Source organism: Polyodon spathula, chromosome 17, assembly GCF_017654505.1.
Source record: "Polyodon spathula isolate WHYD16114869_AA chromosome 17, ASM1765450v1, whole genome shotgun sequence".
In the NCBI taxonomy this organism is placed as follows: domain Eukaryota; kingdom Metazoa; phylum Chordata; class Actinopteri; order Acipenseriformes; family Polyodontidae; genus Polyodon; species Polyodon spathula.
Window position 1 is genome coordinate 35207214 of NC_054550.1, and position 20232 is coordinate 35227445.

Genomic DNA, 20232 nt, shown 5'->3' on the forward strand with positions numbered 1-20232 from the left:
TGCACTGATTCTGACTGGCTGGCTGGCTGGCTGGCTGGGTCTGTCTTTCTGTCTGTGTCTGTCTGTCTATTTGTCTGTGCCTGCTGGCTGGCTGGCTGTGCCTGGCTGTCTGTCTGTCTGTCTGTGTCTGGTTGGCTTTGTCTATCTGTTTGTGCCTGTCTGTCTGTGTCTAGCTGTCTGTTTGTGTCTGCGTCTGGCTGGCTGTGTCTGTCTGTGTGTGTGTGTGTGTGTGTGTCTGCCTGGCTGGCCTGCACTGTCTCCATGGTGACCTTCCTAGCCTCCCGGAGATCGTCCTGATTGAATTTGAATCCATGATGATTGCATACCTGTGTGCACCAGTTTTTGTTTGTAGGGATCCTGAGCCCACACTTATTAGTGGGAGTCTACACTAGCACTGTGAGTTATAATGAGCTTGAACACACACAGAGCTGACTTCAGTCGGGATCCACGTAGTGAAGACACCAAGCTCACTGGCAGAAGGGCAGCGTGCTCCTGAAGCCATGTCGTGTTGTATTAGCTGTGAGACACAAACAGTCTAATTGCAGTGGAAAGCATTAGGCAGATTCAGAGGCCAGTACACGAGGGATTACACACAGTGATGTACCATTGAACGAGTGACACACATGGGCTTTTAAAGCCCCTTCAGCACATCTTATTAGGAAGAGCAACCCTGTTCATTAACAAAATGAAGGAATGATGTGTGTTACAGACTGATTTAGACTATATATGGTTCATTAAATACAATGAGCTTTTATCGGTAATTTTAAAGTGTTGTATTGCATGACGGCGCCAAACCTTTTCAAGCTAGCTCGAATGCGCCACCAAGTGTTCAACTGAAAGTATTGCATTAGATTTAAAGTATTTCCCTTTTGTTGCTGTACATTTGTAATTTAATATTAAAATATAATATGCCGACGTACGCATGTCCTGCTCGCCTGATATCATTTGCATTTCTCACACGCATGACAGCGGAATCTCAGAACCGCTTCCTTATTTTAAGATGTCGCTGTCGTTCCCTTTTTCTGAGACAGAGAGACAGGGCAAAGCTTCGGTTTGACCTCTCACCGCATTTTCTGCGTGGCGTCGCTATCTGCAACGGGTCTCTCGATTGTGTCCTGTACAGTGCGCTTCTGAGGGGTCATTATCGCAAGAAAGTCAAACATGAGGAAGAGAAACGGCAAGCAGGACAAACAACAACCGGAGCAAAAGACAAACCAGAAGAGATTCACAGGCAGCGGGAAACCAGCCAAAATGAAAACATCTGCGGTCGGCCAGTCTAAGTGAGTTGGCAGGAATAGCGCTGCAGAGTCCTTTCAGACCGCCGTGCTAGTGCAGGACGCTGATACAATGCGTGCCTGTGTGTGTGTGTGTGACGCTGATACAAGTGTGTGTGTGTGTGCAGAACGCTGATACAATGTGTGTGTGTGTGTGCAGGACGCTGATGTGTGTGCAGAACGCTGATACAATGTGTGTGTGTGTGTGTGCAGAACGCTGATACAATGCGTGTGTGTGTGTGTGCAGAACGCTGATACAATGTGTGTGTGTGTGTGTGCAGAACGCTGATACAATGCGTGTGTGTGTGTGTGCAGAAGCTTGATACAATGATACCAATGTGTGTGTGTGTGTGTGCAGAACGCTGACAATGTGTGTGTGTGTGTGTGCAGAACGCTGAACACACCACACACACACCTGAGACCACGTCCATGCGTGTGTGTCCACAGGCTGACACACGTCTTGTGTGTGTGTGTTGCACAACGCTGTGTGCGTGTGTGTGTGTGCAGAACGCTGATACATGCGTGTGTGCGTGTGTTGTGCAGACACGCACACACACTTTGCACTAAACGCTGATACAATGTGTGTGTGTGTGTGTGTGCAGTGTGTGATGTGTGTGTGTGTGTGTGTGTGTGCAGGACGCTGATACAATGCGTGTGTGTGTGTGTGCAGGACGCTGATACAATGCGTGTGCGTGTGTGTGTGTGTGTGTGTGTGTGTGTGCAGAACGCTGATACAATGCGTGTGTGTGTGTGTGTGCAGAACGCTGATACAATGGTGTGTGTGTGTGCAGAACGCTGATACAATGTGTGTGTGTGTGTGTGCAGAACGCTGATACAATGTGTGTGTGTGTGTGTGCAGGACGCTGATACAATGCGTGTGTGTGTGTGTGTACGCAGTCTGACTGCCTGATACAATGCGTGCGTGGGTGTGTGTGAACGCTGTGTACGTGCAGCACACCCACACACACACGTCTTGTTGACTATGTGTGTGCAGAACACTGATACAATGCGTGCGTGTGTGTGTGTGTTACACACACACACATACGTCTTGCGACTGTTGTGTTACACACGCACATACACACACGTCTTTTGTCTTGTGACACACAACACACACACGTCTTGCGACTATGTTACACACACACACACGTCTTGCGACTACGCTGATACAAATGTGTGTGTGTGTGTGCAGAACGCTGATACAATGTGTGTGTGTGTGTGTGTGCAGAACGCTGATACAATGCGTGTGTGTGTGTGTGCAGCAGGACGCTGATACAATGCGTGCCTGTGTGTGTGTGTGTGTGCAGAACGCTGATACAATGCGTGTGTGTGTGTGTGTGTGTGTGTGTGTGTGCTGCGCTGTACGTGTGCGTGTGTGTGTGTGTGTGTGCAGAACGCTGATACAATGCGTGTGTGTGTGTGTGTGTGTGTGTGCAGGACGCTGTACAATGCGACGCGTGTACTAATGCGTGCACACGCACACGTGTGTGTGTGCGAACTTGCGTGTTGTCGTTGTGTTGTGGCACACACCACACACACACGTGCGTTGCGACTGTGTGTACAGAACGCTGATACAATGTGTCTTGCGACTATGTGTGCAGTAACGCTGATACAATGTGGTCTATGTGGTGTGTTCACAACGCTGATACAATGTGTGTTGTGTGTGTTACAGACACGCTGACACACACGTCTTGTGTGTGTGTGTGTGTGTGCAGAACGCTGATACAATGCGTGTGTGTGTGTGTGCAGAACGCTGATACAATGTGTGTGTGCAGAACGCTGATACAATGCGTGTTTGTTGACGTCAGGTCTGTGAAATGCACTAAATATTTCATTATGACGTCATTCCGAGAGGTTAGTTTACTTCCACGTTATTTCAGGTCTCTGCCACTCGCTTTGAATTATTAATGTTTGAAATGTCAAAATAGAAATGCTTAGAAAATAAAATACCGTACCGCGGAATAATTCTGTGAGCTGTGTGTGTGTGTGTGTGTGTGTGTATATATATCCACACACACGGTACCGGTGTTAGTCGTCGAACTGACTATACTCACAAAACAGTAAGTTACCAATTCTGCATTGGAAATCATGGAATTTACGTTTTCTGTTTTGCATCGACATATGGAAAAAAATGCTGATACATATTTTACACAGATACTTGACATACTAACTGCTGCTTATAGATCACTCCAGTATAGGTCACTCTATTATTGTCATGGATACAGATGTGTGTGTGTGTGTGTGTGTGTGTGTGTCAGTCAGTGCAACCCTATTGTGAAACCTCTTGCATCACAGACACTGTGCTACATAGTTCATATGAAAGGCTCACTGTAGCAGTTTCTTGTTAGCGTTTATCAGTGATAAAGGGCGTTCTCACTGCACTGCACTTATCTCTGTACCGGTGCTGTAGGCGCGCTTTGTACAAAGTGACTGTGCACTTCACAAACCGCACTCAGAATAACAAAAAAAAAAAACGGCATTTAAATCAAATGAGAAACATGGAATTAAAAAGGGAATTCTGCTATAATTCTTCTCTTCTAATGTAAGCTGCATGTTTGCTCCCATCTCATCACAGTGTTGTTTGTGTTTGTTTTGATTTTTCCAGGTCAGGCAGAGGCTGGCTGGGGTGGATTAAACGGCTGTTCCTGGCGCTCCTTGTTGTCTATGTCAGCGTGCCTTTCATTATCCGCCTCTTCCCAGCGCTGTTGGCCGAGGTGGTCTATCTCAGTGCACGTGAGTACAAGGCACCTCACTGGGGCTGAGATGCAACCAGCTTCCACTTACATTTTCTTTTCCACTTCTTTTCCTTCTTGCTGTCTCTCCTTCGAATGTGTTTGAAGTTTGCTGGCTGATCTAGTCTACATTACGCAGTCCATGGCGGGCAACTGGAGCTGAAGAGCAGCTCCTGAACTCCGAGTCACAGCAGCTGACACAACAAAACCTCTCAGAATGATTGAAAACAAGGCAAAACAAGGCAAGAAACAGTGCAAATAAATCAATTACATGGAAAGCTACTTCCTCAGTTTGTAATAGCTTTGATATCCTTAGTTACAAACACACGAAGGAGCCCAGAAGCAGTGGGATGCAGGGGTGAGGAGGGGAAGGCGGTGGGGATGAGGTCAGCTGCACAGGTGCTCATGAGATTTTCCCTGCTGTTTTTCCCTGCTGTGTTTCTGAACCGGGCTGCATATGACTGCTGCAGTGAAAGCCCCGTTCTTCGTGGATCTCCAGCGCCCCGAGGATCTGCAGCTGAACCACACGGCAAACTTCTACCTCTCCCCCGAAGAGGGGATCCGCCTCGGGGTCTGGTGAGCACTGACGCCCTAATACTGTGATCAAGCCTCAAACTCATCTCTGCGCACTTTCGAAAAACCAGAGTGCCACAGGAAACTTGGAACCAGGAATGGGGTCAATTCCCTTTTTCCAATTCCAATTCCAATTCCAGATTTTGAATGAGGACCCTGAAAAAAAACCAATTAGGTACACATCCATTGCGTGGGATTAGATCCGTGTGTAACAGGCTATGCTGTGCTGATAGGACAGACAGACCACTGCTGGTGAGACAGTATAAATTAAATACAAGCGCTGCTAGTGCTGTGTAGGGAGAGATGGAAATAAGATAAGCTCCAGGTTTTACTATGCGCTTGACTGGCCACAGTGTATAGGTAACAAGCTCAGGCGTGTCTTGTTAAACTCGCAGTAAAACCAGGAGTGGATCTAACAGCTATGCAATGGGAGTCTTATTTCCATCCATGTGCTGGTGTCTCAACCTTTAGACAAGTAACCAAACTTTTATTCGAATGATTTTCAGGCTACAGTACTGAATGTGGCCAGTGAGTGCAGATCTGGCCTTGCGCAGAGCGGTTGAGTGTGAGTGTGTGTGTGTGTGAGTAAGTGTGTGCGTGAGCAAGTGTGTGCGTGATCTCCCCGCAGGCACACGGTGCCCGACAGCAGGTGGCAGGAAGCCCAGGGGGAGGGGCTTAGCTGGTACGAGTCGGCCCTCCGAGACCAAGCGCCCATCATCATCTATCTCCATGGAAATGGCGGCACCAGGTGACAATGTTATCATAGATGCACAAATAACGGAAACCTTTAGGGAAAAGCATTTTGACAGCATGCAGCAGAAGCAGTGAAAAATAAAAATCTTAAAATGTGAATGTTAAACAGTTGCAAATGTATAAGTCAAGTGGTGTTGTATGTTTGCTGAGGTTTGTGTAAGGGTAATGTACAGTGTTACTGAGTTTTCATTGTTTTTCTGATATAAAGTGGTTATTTTTAAGTTGTTTATATAAATATGTAAATGAAAAAAACACATCAGCACATAGTAAGATCGTAATAATAATAATAATATAATAATAATAGTAAAATGATAATAAAACAATAAATACTTACATTGATGCTTCTTACTGTCTTTTTAAACCGTGTTGATTCTTGGGTTCTCCTCCCTCACTTCACTTCGCATGGCTTGTTTCAGTTCTTCAGTTTCAATTGTAATGTTAACCTGCCCTCTGATTCTCTTTCACAGGGCTATCGGTCACAGAGTGGAACTCATAAAGGTGGGCAAGACGTCTTTTGTAGTTGTGTGGTTACACTTCGCTGTGCTTTTACTCGGGGAAGCTTCTATAAAGACAATGGCTTGTCTTGGTGAGTGGTTTGTCCCTCCACAGTTTCGCTGACTGTCTGCCTGTATCTTGCAGGTGTTGAGCGCTGCTGGGTTCCACGTGTTAGCCCTGGATTACAGAGGTAAGCTCTGCACTGCCTCATCTGTGTATGTACAGTATCATCCCACTTCAGAGAATGAGAACAGACAGGCCACTCGCTGCCATCCTGCTGCTGCAGTGGGCACATGAAACACCCACTGCAGCAGCAATCTCCCTGCTGCAAAGACGTGTGCCAGGTTAGAACAATACATCAAGCTCACAGCGCATTACGGATCAAGGGACATGCCACGGTCCTGCTGGGCTGCATAAACCACCTCTGTTCATCACTGAAGAACCGTTCAGTCCAGTGCTTCTCTATTGCAGAGCGGTTTCACCCATTCCAGGTTTTACTACAAGCTTGATTAGTCACAGCGTATAGGTAACAAGCTAACTCAGGTGTGTCTTATTAAATTTCTTGTAAAACCAGGAATGGATCAAACTGCTATGCAGTGGGAGTCTTATTTACATCCCTGCTGTAACATTGCAGCTCATTTGAATGCTGCTGCCTGCTTTGCTCTCCTGTCCTGCAGGGTTTGGAGACTCGACGGGGGACCCCAGTGAGGAGGGCATGACAACCGACGGTGTGTACCTGTACCGCTGGGCGAAGGAGCACAGCTCGGGCAGCCCGGTCTGTTTCTGGGGGCACTCTCTGGGCACAGGGTGAGACCTGTGTAATAAACTTCGCTTTGTATTGAAAAGAACATCAGGACAGCTATAAACTGCTGCCTGCAAGTGTTGAAGCAATGTGAGTTTGCTGCAACACAGTGATGCTTTGTTGTTCTTATACTTCTGTGTGTTCTTTCAGAGTGGCCACCAACGCAGCTCGCAGGCTACAGGACCAAGGTAAATGCAGCAGCAGCAGTTTCTGAAGCCTAGCGGAAAGGGTCACCGCATATGAAAATGCGTGTCTGCTGTATAGCTCCACAGACAATGACATTTATTCTTAACCTATACTAAACAGACTATAGCACATTTTAATAATAATAATAATAATAATAATAATAATAATGGTAATTATATTGGTAGTACTACAAAAAAAAAAACATTTGTACATTTAGATACAAGTTTTATTTTAATAGGTGCATTGTAATAGATTTCTGAATTATTGAAAAATGAAATATAAAGATTGACTTCCCTTTTTAACTGCTTGCTCTGTGTGTACAGGAAGCCCCCCAGATGCGGTGATCCTTGAAGCTCCCTATACCAACATCCGGGAGGAGGGGGCCCACCACCCCTTCGCACAGGTGAGCAACGTCCTTCAAAAGCTATTGAAACATGGGAATAAATACAGATTTGTTTTTTTATGATTCATATTTTAAAATGGGATTTTTTTTTGTAAGAATCTAATCCCCTAACACTCCTCTCCAGTCTCCCTCCCTGTTCCTCTTTGCAACTGTAAACCCAGTCTCAGCTGGTCCGACCTGGTAACTGCTGGATGCTGTTGGATTTGTCTTCTATCTTGGATCACTTTGCATTGAATTACCCATTTTTGTTTCAAGATCTATAGGATTTTTCCAGCGTTTGACTACTTCTTTCTGGACTCCATGGCCCTCAGCAATATATTCTTCCCTAACGATGAGAAGTAAGTGTGTGAATGATATTTTGTGCCTTTAATTCACACAGTGTAAATCCTATGTGTGATGCAGAAAAAAAGATGGCAAGCAGTTGATACAAAGTCACATCGCTACTTTGCAGTGCTGCTGTGGATAAAAATAAGTTTGCTGCAGAGCAATGAAACCTGGAGCCCCCATACGATAGGGGCCAGGATGCTTGTTGTTGCATTAATGTTTGCGTCCCATCATTTGGAATACTAAGAACAGCAGATTGCCTCCTAGTTGCATTTTCCCAGTAGCATCTTAAGGTGGCCTACTGGTTTCATAACACAACAGTGGATAAAACAATATGGGTCTGAAATATAAAGCAAACATACTGGAATTAAATTTCAATTCACTGCTGTGCATGACCAGCATTGGCAAAAACAACAAGCCAAGTTTCCTGCCCATTGCACAGATCAAAGGGATATTTGAATGGCTGAACATGCACAGTGGATTGTTGCGCCCCAGGCTGTGTTCAGTTTTCCTCAAGTGCCTATAAAATCCTAAACATATTTGGGATTATAGACATTGGAGGATCTCTTAGCAAATCTGAGCACACCTGTTATCTGCTGTATCCCATGAGAAGTCCCAAACAAAACCCATTCTTTCATCAGCTGTACCACAAACTTTGTAGTGCTGTAAAGGCATAGTTGACACACAGTCATCATTTCACTACTGTTCAGTATTTCTGAAGCACGCTTGTCAGTGTCTGATGTTGGGTACAGAGGGTGACTGTGTTTCGCTGTTTAGCTTGAAGTCCATGTCCAGTCCCCTGATGATTCTGCATGCAAAGGATGACCACGTGGTGCCCTTTGAAATGAGCAGAAAGGTATGCCTCCCAAAATACACCAAGAAACACTTAAAACAACTGTTTGTGACATTAAAAGATTTTGACAGTCATTAATAAGGAAAAAAACAGTTTAACCCAGTTGTATTTAATTTACACATTACTATTGTTAAGACCAAAGGAAGCATCCCCATAGATGCATCTGAAATGAAGTGCACATGCTGCATCTTCAGTAACATATAATGACAATAATGTCCTTCTAAATGTATTGGGAATTACAAGCCGGTTTGACCAGTCAGCCTGTGGGTATTATTGCTGTACTGAGTTTTCCTTCTCCTCCACTTACAATGAAGCTGTATGAGATTGCACTAAAGTCCCAGCACGCCCAGGAGAACGTCAAGCTGGTTTCGTTCGACAGCTCTCTTGGATATCGACACAACAACATTTACAAGGACCCCAAGCTGCCAGCGCTGCTGTGGTGAGATTTGTGCTTGTTTATAAATCAGTTTTTATTTGTAGTAAGCAAATGATATATAGTATAAAACTTTGTTTCATTTTTATTTCAGGGAGTTTCTACATCTTGTGGCAGAATTCTGATCACATATACCTTTTTAGAAAAAATAAATAAGACAATTCCATTAATATTGCACTGAATGTAGACTGTTGTAAACTGGTTTTAAACAGATTTATAACATAATGAAAAGCTAAAGAAAAAATAGAAAAAAAATGGCAGTAATAAAAGGAGACTCATGCAACACAAACATGCCCAACAGGCAATCTCCCATTGTTAAATATTGTACACATCCATTTTTCATTAAAGAAATTCCAACAGGACAGCATATGAAATTCACTAAAGCTAGTGCTGTAAACCATGCTACCAAAACTCCAGAATACAATCTACAGTGTTTTGGTTACCCAAATAAACCACAGCTGTCATAGCATGCCATTAAAACATCTACATTTTGAAGAGTGATTAACCCAACTGTTGTCATTGGACTTCAATAAAATCTTTCTTTGACCAGCTGTGAACCCTAAATAATAAAGGGGTGTGTGCACAAAATAGAAACCTGCATTGCAAAGAACAGGTTCTGGAAAATGTGCTTTTATTGTTCGAACAGTACAGAAATCTTATTCTATCAAATGACAAGTCTGAAAACCACATTTTCAAAAATTAAACATTTTTGTACCCTCTACTGCAACTTTAAGACAGAACTGCATTTAGTATGGGGGGGGGGGGGGGGGGGGGGGGGGGGGATACATATGCTCAATCTCTCTAAAATTCAACATTTTTAGTAAGAAAATTAAGCTTGTGAATGCAAGTGCTCTTAAGTTTACAAAAGGCTTCCCTTGGACTTTGGTTTCACAGCAGCCTCTCGAGTTTCCACAGGCTCACGGGGCTCGTTCGGGGGCTTGATCTTTATATCCGAAGGCTCCACCCCCCAGATATCCTTGGCATACTCCTTGATGGTCCGGTCGCTGGAGAACTTACCCGACGCTGAAATGTTTATGATCACCATCTTGGTCCACTGCTTCGGGTCCTGCCACAAAAAAAAAAAAAAGCCTTAGGTTTAAAGGATTCCTGTACCAACTGATAGGTCACAAAAGGCCCTATGCAAAAAAATTAAGACAGACACAGCTCTAGCATTGATGCTTCAGATTACTCAGGTACCTCCTTGGCAAGAGCATCTGGCAGAGCTGCTGTCCCAAGAGCCAAAACAGGACCGTACAGAACGAACAGGCAATTCACACCAAATGAGAGCGCAGTTTAAAATGTCCCACTTTCATCTAGCAGGGGATACAATCTGTAGATACAAAGTGTAGCTTGAAGTTTGCATCTTTTGGCAGGGTGGAGGAAGAGGTTAGCAACATGTCTTATTCAGTTTACAGACAGAAGCGTCCTTACCTGGTAAAGATTGCTAGCTTTTTCCTGGCTCTTAACATAGTCTTCATAGTCAGCAAAAACTTTAAACCTGTGTAAAAATCATAGTGATTGATAGTACTTTGTTGGGGTATACATGTAATCTTTGACCCTGGATAAACCTGCTCATTTTAGTTGGAATTTAAAAAACAGACTAGTTTGTACTCGAGATAAACATTGGCAACTATAGCTGTGTGTGTGATATATATATATATATATATATATATAACAAAGGGTTCCGCTAGTTTAACTTAGGAAAGTGGTCTTCTGGCAGCAACATGGCATATTTAAACTGCAGTTAACAGGTGTGTGTGCACTGCATCACCCTGGTACACACCTATCATGTTTGAAGAGCATGTCAGTGATGTCCTTGAAGAGATCAGGCTGTTTTGGGGAGAAGTAGCCACTTTTGATTTGATCCATCACCTGTTTTAGTTCTGGTAACTTGTCATAGTAGTCCATGGCATTATACCTGTGTATGGGAGGAGAAGTGAGAAAGACAAAGCTATTGTTTTAATGGAAATTCCAGCAGTTTGCCATTACCCTCAGAGTGAAAGGCCACTGGAATCTGTTCCCAATTTACCCTCCTTTCCTCCTGGAGCACTCTGAGCAAACGATCCGCTGCTAGGAGTGGATAAGATCTTTGAAGTTCAGTGTAAAAAAGACTCAATTATTACCGGGGCAGGTCCAATTACAGAGATTAGTCTAGTCCAATACAAATTAAAAAGAACTGACTGTAACAAGTGTCTTAGTCCAACACAACTTCCATTCCAAAGACAGATGAAACTTTGTACACCCCCCCTCACCCCTTCTTGTCAAGAGCCTCCACGTCTGCCACCCTCATGCCGAAGATGAAGAGGTTCCCCTCTCCCGCCTCCTCTGCCATCTCCACATTGGCTCCATCCATGGTGCCGATGGTCAGCGCTCCGTTCAGCATGAATTTCATGTTGCCTGTGCCCGAGGCCTCGGTGCCGGCTGTGGAGATCTGCTCGGACAGGTCAGTCGCTGGGATCACTGAAGGATAGGAACGTGTGAGCCACAGTCCATTGAAAGAAACATTACTTTTAAAATTTTATTAGGCTTTATAAAAGGAAGGATGTTCATCTTGAATCCAAGTTTATAGCTCTATATAAGCCCATGTGTGGTCTTGGGGAGCAGTCAGTGAGGCTGTACCTTTCTCAGCCAGGGACACACGGTAGTTTTCCAGAAAAATGACCTTCAGCCTGTTGCCCACCACAGGGTCATTATTCACCACATCTCCCACAGACGTGATGAGCTTGATGATCATCTTGGCCATGTGGTAACCGGGGGCTGCCTATAGGAGCAAGAGAAGGGCTTAAGTTTAATAAATCATACAAGACATTTAGATTACATGGCCACCACTTACCAAAGATTGAAAATGGAAATCAAGTGGTTTCAACGTGGACGAGGCACCGCTCACCTATACAATATTAGGCACGAGGGCAAAGGTGTGTTCATTTAGAAAAATGAAAATCTCAGCTGCTATTCAAAACAAGGTCTTTTCATCCCAGCTTTCTCATTTGAGGAATGTATATTTATAAAAAAGCAAGGTCACCAGATCAGCTTACTTTGCCACCAATAATGACAGTTCTTGGGACAAAATGCTTTGCAGGGTCCTTCTTTATGCCTAATGGGAGACACAAGTTGGGTAAAGAGATCCATATCATTGATGTGCAAACATATGACCAACTAAGCTGGTCTTCAAACTAATGATTTAAGAGTCTAAGGTCATGGAAAAAACTTAAGAAATCATGTTGCCTAGTGCTTATCACCAATTTATGATTAACAACTTAAATTCAATCTTGTGTAATTAATTGCATTATCCAATCCACTGCTTAAAACAATGAAGTGAATGACAAGCGCATTGTTCCAATGAACGTTGATTATGCATTATTTAGGTAGTGTCAATATGGTGAATGTTACCTCAGGCAGGTATCCAAAGATCAGTGCTATTCAGGGTCTGTAAAACTAGCTACAGTTATAAATGCATGCAGCACTGTACTCACGGTTGTACATCGTGATTATGTGCAGACAGTTGAGCAGCTGCCTCTTGTACTCATGGATTCGCTTCACGTGGACGTCGAACATTGAGGATGGGTTGATCTTCACCTTGTATTCCTTCTCCAGGTACTGTGCAAACTTCATCTTGTTCTCCTGTTGGGGGGAAGTGGGGTAACAGAACAGAGCTGAAGCGCCATCACTAGGAGATGCATTTTATTGTTTGGCTACTTTGAATTTAAAAGAATTAAACATTTAATTTTGCACAAAAGGAGTATGGAGTTGGGGTGGAGAACTAAAAAGGGGTACAATCAACTCCCATTTTAAAAAGGAGCTTTATGTAGTATTTTAACCCAAAATCCAACCTTTTTAAAGTCACAGCGAGCCATGTATATTACTTTAGTCAGCGATTCATTTTAGTATAGAATGTTATAGCACTATACAGGGAAGGCATTGCTACAAGTTGAATCAGCAGTAAGGTAACACTGAACAGCAGTTGCACTGGATTAGTGTAGTGTGCAGCTTGTAGCTGCCTCTTTGGAAATGGAACATTTGGTGTGCATTTAAACTAAACTAAGCAAAATGTGCCAGTGCCTCACCTGTTTTACTTGTGAAACATCTCGAATGAAAGACTCATCATTGACAAACGCAGCAATCTTCCTCAGCTGGCTCAGATCCTTCACATATCCGTCTCCAATTTTCTAGAAAACAAAAAGTACTTGAGCAGTGGGAAATGACAGATCAAATGTAAACAAGTAAAATGGAGGTGAAAAAAAATGCTTCATGGATATCTAGAGGATGACCACACATGGCAGTGCATAGTTCATTTCTATATTGCAGATGCAGTTGCACATTTGCTCTGTTCAGTTAAACAATACAGATTACTTCAGCAATGAGTTCAGCCAGCCCTGCATTGCACATCAGCAGCCAGCGTCTGGGGGTGATGCCATTAGTCTTGTTCTGGAACTTTTCGGGCTCCAGCTCACTGAAGTCACGGAATCTGCATTGGGGCAAAAAGGAATAAAATATTGTTAGAAGCCATTACAATTCCGCAAGCCTGCAACGTGGATAAACAGGGGCCTTTTGTATATCCTTACACTTGGTCCTTGACGATCTGGGAGTGGATCTGTGCCACTCCATTGACTGCGTGCGAGCCAACAATACACAGGTGTGCCATATTGATCCTCTTCACACCCTCCTCCTCGATGATAGACATCCTGCGCAATCGGTCCATGTCTTCTGGGAACAGAGCAGAGATTTTCTGCAAGAAAATACAAACAAACCAATGTTTTGTTTTTCTTAAAGGTGTTCCAAAATGTTTTACTGTTCATTTTGTAGAATCGAATGGTTTTAATTTCATGTGTTTTTAAAAAAAAAAAAAAAAGAACTGGTCCCTTTGCAATAGGCAATGAATTAATCAAAATTACACAAGTGCATTCACACTTCAACATGAAGTGTCACTAGTGCCACCTAGTGGAAAAATGCATTTTTATAAAAAAAAAAAAAAGTCCTAGGCAGGGATTTTAGGCAACAGTAATCTGCAGTGCCTGCACACAAGGACACTTGGAATAAACAGTCAGATATAGAAATGTTTGGTCTGTACAAATCAATGTTTTTGTTTAACAAATGCCATTTGAAGGACAGGTCAGAGCTAAAGGTGCTGTCTGACAAAAGTAGAAGCCTGTTCACAATAGTTGTATTATGCCATGCTCTACTTCGTGCAGAAGTGTGTAGGAAACAAAAGCTAATTACAAGTTAGAAAATACGTATTTTCTAACATTAACACTTTGTTGGCAGGAACATGTAGATCTACAAAAGGCTATTTTGTTCAAAATCTTATTAGCACAAACCTCTTAAATTGTCATCTTTTGGTTATTTGAATTTGAAATATACAGATTTTAAATAAAACGTTAGAGGAAGTTGCCACAGCTTCCTGGTACTTAAAACATTTGTTGCGGTTTAAATTCACTACCAGGGTCTTGCAGCAATCAGACTGTGCAAGCCTACAGAAGTGTAGGGCACAATAAAAGGGGAGGAGGGTTTAATAGCAACCCTAACCCTACAGCATACACAATAAAACATGCTTTAAGGGAGATACTTGCATCCAAGTGCTTTTGGTTGATCTCGTAGATTATGTGCAGGTGTCTGGGCAGCAGCGTCTCCATCAGTTGAACAGGCCAGCGCTCTAGAGCCTCAGGCAGGACAGTGTGGTTGGTGTAAGCAAATGTCTTCTGGGTTATCTCCCAGGCCTGGGCACAGATGAACACATTAAAGACTGTCCTGTACAGTGTTCCCTCATCCAACTTGTATCTAAATAACTCTGGGACTACTGGAGGGCAGCAAATTAGCGAAGGCTCCCTATACAGTAAAGTATAGCACACGTACACTACCAAACTTACTACATATAACAATTTACAAGTTAAGGGTTTGAAATTCAGTTAGCTAGACATTTTAAAAGCTTAATCCATCTTGGACATTTATCTGCATGCACCCCTGACCTTATCAAAGGGTAGTTTCTCGATGTCCATGAAAATTCTCATCAGCTCAGGAATAGCCATGGCTGGGTGGGTGTCATTCAGCTGAATAGCCACCTATGAAACAAAGGATTCTTATAAAACAGGTACAGGTCACAAGTGTTTTTCAGTTGGCATGGAAGAAGCCATAGACTGCGTTTCCCAAATGTACGATCACATGGATTTGTAGTTTATTCTCCACACAGACTTATGAACAGGCATTTCAACTTCTTTCTGGATAGATGGATGTGCTTTTTATTACGTTAAACATACCAACAATTTAACTAACAAACTTGGATTGTACATAACCATGAAACAGATCCCTAAGTCACAATAGGGAAAAATCTTGTAACGAAGTCTGGCATGCTTATTACTGTTCAACATTAAATGGAGCCGAGAGCGAGCTTCGCTCAGCAGTACAGAAAGGACCAGTACCTTGTCAGGAAAGGTCTCAAAGGTAACGCGGCCCTTTTTGGAGGCCTTGAATCTCCTGATGATGTCCTGGAGCGTAGCAGCAACCACGAAATATTCCTGCTTCAGACGCAGCTCCTTCCCCTCAAAGAACTGAAAACAAGCAGGCAGCGCCCCAACAAGAGGGGGGTTCAGAAGTCTCAATTACACCGGAATGGGCACCTTGTTTAAAAAGGTAGGTTGTGCACACTTACATTGTCATTGGGGTAGAGCACTCGGGAGATATTCTCAGCCACACTCCTGTCCAATACAGCCTGAATGTAGTCACCCACGTTAACTGGACACGAGAATTGAGAGTCATATTCATAAAGCATGGCCAAAAGTGCATCCAGTTAAAATGGCTCAACACGTAATTGCAACTGGCATTCATAAATCACTAAATTGTCTTCACATGTTTAGTTGTTTGTAAAGAAACATGATTTATGAATGTGCCATCATACACTGCGTGACGAGCCTGGGACTAGAGGCTACTGCACTTACAGTCTCGCAGATTAAAGTCGTTGGGAGCCCGGGCAGACCAGAGCCTCATGGTGTTGACAGTGTTGTTCATGTACCCCGGGATGGGAGTGTCATAGGGCATCGCAAGGACCACCTGCCAATGCAATGCAAGTCACCAGTAAACAACGAGAAGGCTGCAGGTGAGAATCCGCATGGGCACCATGTCCATGAAGCAGATGGGGTGATGGACTAATTGACTGCTACCCAGCATTACACTAGAGAATGTATTAATACCAGCTATAAATGTTATCTTCATTAAAAAGAACCATTGGTGGACAAGTAGCTGCGAGTGCTTTTGCTATACAAATCATGTAAGAGCACCACAATAAGACAAGACACATTAAAGTATCTAATGTTACATTAAGGTAATGCAGTCCAACATTCAGGCCAGTTGGTCTTAGTAACAAGCTGCAAGAGTTATTCTGCATTTCAGACCCACTGGGGGTTGGGGGTCCTAGGATAAAGGGTCAGGGTGTACAGAACAGCCCCCTGGTTGGAGCTTACCTGTGTGTCCACCCACTTGGGGCCCTCCCTGGTTTTTTCCACATGGCCATAGAAGTGAACAGGCAGCATAAACTCTGGACGAGCCTTCTCCCAGGGATTGCCGTGCCTCAGCCAGTCATCAGCCTCCTCCACCTATGCACAACATCCAGCAGTCTTATATTTTCAACACTGCAGACCTGTATACAGGTCTAGGAATGATGCATCCACTCATAGCTGCAGAGCACTTCAGTGTTATAGTAATGATAACTACTTAAAGACAGACCAGTAAACTAACACAACATGAATCTGTTCTTTTATTTCAATTTGACTACACCTAAATCAAATTAGGGTCATGGCATGTTACAGTATTTATAACTGCACTATAGTTAATGCCGACATTTAGATGGAACAGTTACCTGTATAAAACACATTGCAGAATTTTGCTTTTTGAGCATGTATCACTTGGATCGCAGTTAATGGAAAACAAAGATACAAGGTTCGATTTTTGTTGATTAAAAAGAGAGCACACTGTTGAAACTTGCAGTGGTGAAACTTCATAGTGTAGACCTAACCTATAGGTTTGTGCTTGTTTACCCAGGACAGATCAGTGCTTATCAAAAGTTAAACTTGGATTTTGCATTGCAAACATGCAGAAGAGCTTCAAACAGAGCTGGTTCTTATCTGGGCAGGTGGCTGTTGGAGCAAATTTGACTTCTCTAGTCATTGCAAACTGATCAGCAGTTTGCAATGCCATGCTTCCTGTTAATGATTGCCTAAATCCAACATACTGACCCACATCCTGCAATCAACCAACTTTAACCCCTACCAAATGTCAAGTAAAACTTACTTTGAGCTAGAAAGACATGTACAGTCTAAAATGCATTACTTAACCCTTTGAACTTTAAATCAGTCATAGTTGAATGAAGGCATTTAGAAGATGTGCAGGAATCAGAAGCATCTCAGTGCTTGGATCAACATGCTTGACTAGACTAATACACAATAAAGCAAGTTAAAACCACACACACTATACAATCCTTCAGTGAAATACCAGAGATACTGTTACCATGTAACACTACAGATTGTGCAAGCATACCTGCCATCCATCGCTGATCCTCTGGTTAAAGATTCCATATTCATATCGGATTCCATATCCGTAGGCTGCAAGGCCCAGGGTAGCCATGGAGTCCAGGAAGCACGCTGATGTAATAGAGAGCAAGGTTAAAATAGATCACCCTCATGTTCATTCTCTCAAAGTCAAATTGTAATTTAATTGCGCTCACTGCAGCTGATTTTAAAATCAAGCATCTTAGCCAGTGTTACTGAATACAATCTGCATGAAGGGTTTTCAGGCAATGAAGACAGCAGTGTTGCACATCTTGTAAAAGCCTCTACATCCAAGAGAGAGATTACCTGCAAGTCTGCCCAGGCCACCATTTCCCAGACCAGCATCTTCCTCCATCTCCTCCAAATCTTCCATATCCAAACCCAGCTAGTCACCGAGAAAAACACATGAGATGCACTACAGGAAAGCCAACGTATTGAATACAGAGGCCAGTTTTTATGGATTAAAGGGATTGGAATTCCCAAATTGGTAGACCCAGGTTTAGTTGCACAACATGCTTGGCGCAAATTAGGTCTGTTAGAAACTATGGTTTGTGATGTTCACTGCCCAAAGACTATAGAACACAATTTAAATCTTTTTTGGCTAGTCATGTGACTAAAATGTAAAACTGAATTATAATAATAATAATTCTGCATCTCATGGATTAGACATACAAAATGCATGGTTATCCCTGGGAGAAACATTACTTCTGCCAGTCATATCAAGCCTTTACATAATTAAATGACAGCAAAACACGCACTCTGAACAGATGTTCAGCCACATTTTCATAATGCAGACAGTTCCCACAAAGGTTCTCCTAAAGCACTGTGTAACATGCTAGCCAGGTAAACCAGCAATGTTCACAGCCCCCATCCCCTCTGATGGAAGCATGGTACCCCCTTTACCTGATAGATGGCCTCATCGCAGGCATTCTGCAGACCCAGATTGATCATAGTGTTCTCCAGGGTGCGGCCCATGTAGAACTCAAGTGAAAGGTAATACACACGCTGGGGAGAGACACGGCAACAATTATTTTCATACAGCAACTGATAAGCATTTACCTCCATGGGTCAGATTACATAGAGGGCCAATTCTTGCGGTTTGTTGTGTGGTGACCCCCCCTGCCCCCGCCTTACGAGTTTCCACACAAACCTCCTTTTGCAGCTACAAAAAAAAATACCATACTTGGCTATGGGTCACGCTACTCTAGCAGGGGAAAGCCAGAGCAGACATGCACTGTAAACAAACAGCTTGCTGTTAATCCACTACTGGGAAATTAAAAAGGTTCAAATCAGTTCTTGTAGAACCATTAAAGCCTTCTTAGAGCTCTGCTTTCAGGAAACCTAATCAGAACTAAAAAACTGCACTTTTTCTGGGTTTACATTACTGGAAACAAGTGACGTTTCTAAACTGTTTGCAAGAGATTTGAAATAGTCTGACTTCCAAGTTGCCAACGGTGAACGCTTAAGCACCATTTAAAGACAAATACTTGCAAGGGAGTGTTAGTTAATGAAAAGGCACATTAATTCAAGTAAACAGCCAATTAGCAGTAGCTGTGCACATTTATTTTGGCAGCAGGACACGAAAAATGAGTTTCTTGTTTTATTTAAAACACAGATCCCAATCTCGACACACCACTTTCTGATTGAGGGCTACGTGACAAAACACATATACTGTACATTTCAGTGCGTTGAAGTGGGAAGTAGCTAAACATTCGTCTTCGACGAGTTCAAATTCTAGTTCAACGTTACCCTGAATTGAACAGTTTCAAGTTCACCTACTACGACAACACACTACAGAAACTAAAGTTCGCCTAGGCTAGTATGGCAATATACTAGTTTAAGTGCAGCCACTCAATACTTGGGTTTAAATTACACACAGTGAAGAGAAATATGAAATTATCCCCCTCAGTCACTTTGAGTCCATAAAGTTCACACAAACTGCTCTACAAAATGTAAATATAAACTCGTGACCGAAGGGGATATGCAATATACCTTACCTTCCCAGTTAAGTTAAACCAAATCAGTGTGGCGGTCGAGGATGCGCAGTAAAAAACAAAAAACAAAATTCTCCAGACAGCGAAGGAAAAACAAACAAAAAACAAGCGCCTGTCTGCCTGAAATGTTTCTTTCTTTCTTTAGCTCACCTTGGGGTCGGTTTCGTAGTAGTGCTGCTGAGTCCTGAGCCACCTCCCGACCAGGTGATCCCGAACGGTGTGAGCCAGCGCGAAAAAGTAGTCTCTCCGAGTCGAGACATTTCTATCCTTCGCCAAGGTGAAATGCAGGTGCCTGTTAAAGCCTTTCTTTATCTCCGCGACATTCTCCACCCCAACTATCCCTCTAATACTGATTTGCTTCCTCTTCTCCTGGTCTGACAAAGGTGTTGCCATGGTGTCGTGTGACGGTGTTTATTTTTTTTTCCCTCTCACTCACTTCGCCTGAACAGTCGAAGGAAAGACAGACGCGCTCGAGTCCTCCTCCTGCGCTATTTATACCACAGGCGGGCGCCGGTCATTGTAGGCGGAGCAACGGGCTAAGCATCTCGAGCGACAGAGAACAACAACCGCTGTTTTGTTTTTTTATGTTTTCAAACGGAATTCGGTTGCGGGATTCGTCCCAAAATGTTCATCTTAACAAAAAAGACTGTCATTCCTTGATGTTTGTTCCGTAGTTTTTAGCCATGAGTAAATGGTACAGTACAGTACAGCAGGCACCGACCTGCATAGCCTACAATAAAACAATGATATGAACAGAATACGCGCTGCAGTCGGTTATATTTGAAATACTGTAATTAAGTATCGTATCTGGTTCAGCATGACATGCAGGGTAAATTTAATAATTAATCCTTAAGGTACAAGGGACATATTCAATGAAAA

General features: G+C 43.2%; 2 protein-coding genes across 4 annotated transcripts; one reads left to right on the forward strand and one right to left on the reverse strand.

The window, feature by feature from the left end:
* The first annotated feature begins 923 nt into the window (after positions 1 to 923).
* LOC121330017 (lysophosphatidylserine lipase ABHD12-like) lies at positions 924 to 9546 on the forward strand. 3 transcript variants are annotated; one of them, XM_041276215.1, is made up of 13 exons: positions 925 to 1280; positions 3877 to 4004; positions 4474 to 4579; positions 5205 to 5324; positions 5797 to 5827; positions 5969 to 6014; positions 6502 to 6631; positions 6777 to 6814; positions 7136 to 7215; positions 7471 to 7553; positions 8317 to 8395; positions 8707 to 8831; positions 8920 to 9546. In XM_041276215.1, the coding sequence occupies exons 1-13, from the start codon at positions 1162 to 1164 to the stop codon at positions 8948 to 8950; spliced, it is 1116 nt and encodes a 371-aa protein (XP_041132149.1). In that variant the 5' UTR covers positions 925 to 1161; the 3' UTR covers positions 8951 to 9546. The 3 variants fall into 3 exon arrangements, with proteins under 3 accessions (XP_041132150.1, XP_041132149.1, XP_041132151.1); XM_041276216.1 differs by lacking the exon at positions 5205 to 5324 and having other exon boundaries at positions 924 to 1280; XM_041276217.1 differs by lacking the exons at positions 925 to 1280; positions 3877 to 4004 and adding an exon at positions 4011 to 4245.
* A 43-nt stretch (positions 9547 to 9589) lies between these two features.
* Positions 9590 to 19822, reverse strand: LOC121330016 (glycogen phosphorylase, liver form-like). Its single transcript, XM_041276214.1, has 20 exons — positions 19504 to 19822; positions 18263 to 18364; positions 17666 to 17744; positions 17349 to 17452; positions 16277 to 16408; positions 15755 to 15866; positions 15469 to 15551; positions 15239 to 15367; positions 14789 to 14881; positions 14393 to 14539; positions 13388 to 13551; positions 13176 to 13290; positions 12890 to 12991; positions 12299 to 12446; positions 11861 to 11919; positions 11445 to 11586; positions 11078 to 11285; positions 10609 to 10743; positions 10257 to 10323; positions 9590 to 9891 (listed from the first exon to the last, which is right to left on the reverse strand). Exons 1-20 carry the CDS (start codon positions 19744 to 19746, stop codon positions 9685 to 9687), a joined length of 2571 nt encoding a protein of 856 aa, XP_041132148.1. The 5' UTR covers positions 19747 to 19822; the 3' UTR covers positions 9590 to 9684.
* Between the last annotated feature and the right edge of the window lie 410 nt (positions 19823 to 20232).

Coding starts and splice junctions, on each gene's coding strand:
- LOC121330017 (XM_041276215.1), top strand. CDS start 1,162: ATGAGGAAGAGAAACGGCAAGCAGGACAAACAACAACCGGAGCAAAAG. Junction 1,281..3,876: donor TCTGCGGTCGGCCAGTCTAA/GTGAGTTGGCAG, acceptor TGATTTTTCCAG/GTCAGGCAGAGGCTGGCTGG. Junction 8,832..8,919: donor AAGCTGCCAGCGCTGCTGTG/GTGAGATTTGTG, acceptor TTTTTATTTCAG/GGAGTTTCTACATCTTGTGG.
- LOC121330016 (XM_041276214.1), bottom strand. CDS start 19,746: ATGGCAACACCTTTGTCAGACCAGGAGAAGAGGAAGCAAATCAGTATT. Junction 15,368..15,468: donor TGCTCTACCCCAATGACAAT/GTAAGTGTGCAC, acceptor GCTTGTTTTCAG/TTCTTTGAGGGGAAGGAGCT. Junction 13,291..13,387: donor CAGATCGTCAAGGACCAAGT/GTAAGGATATAC, acceptor GCCCCAATGCAG/ATTCCGTGACTTCAGTGAGC.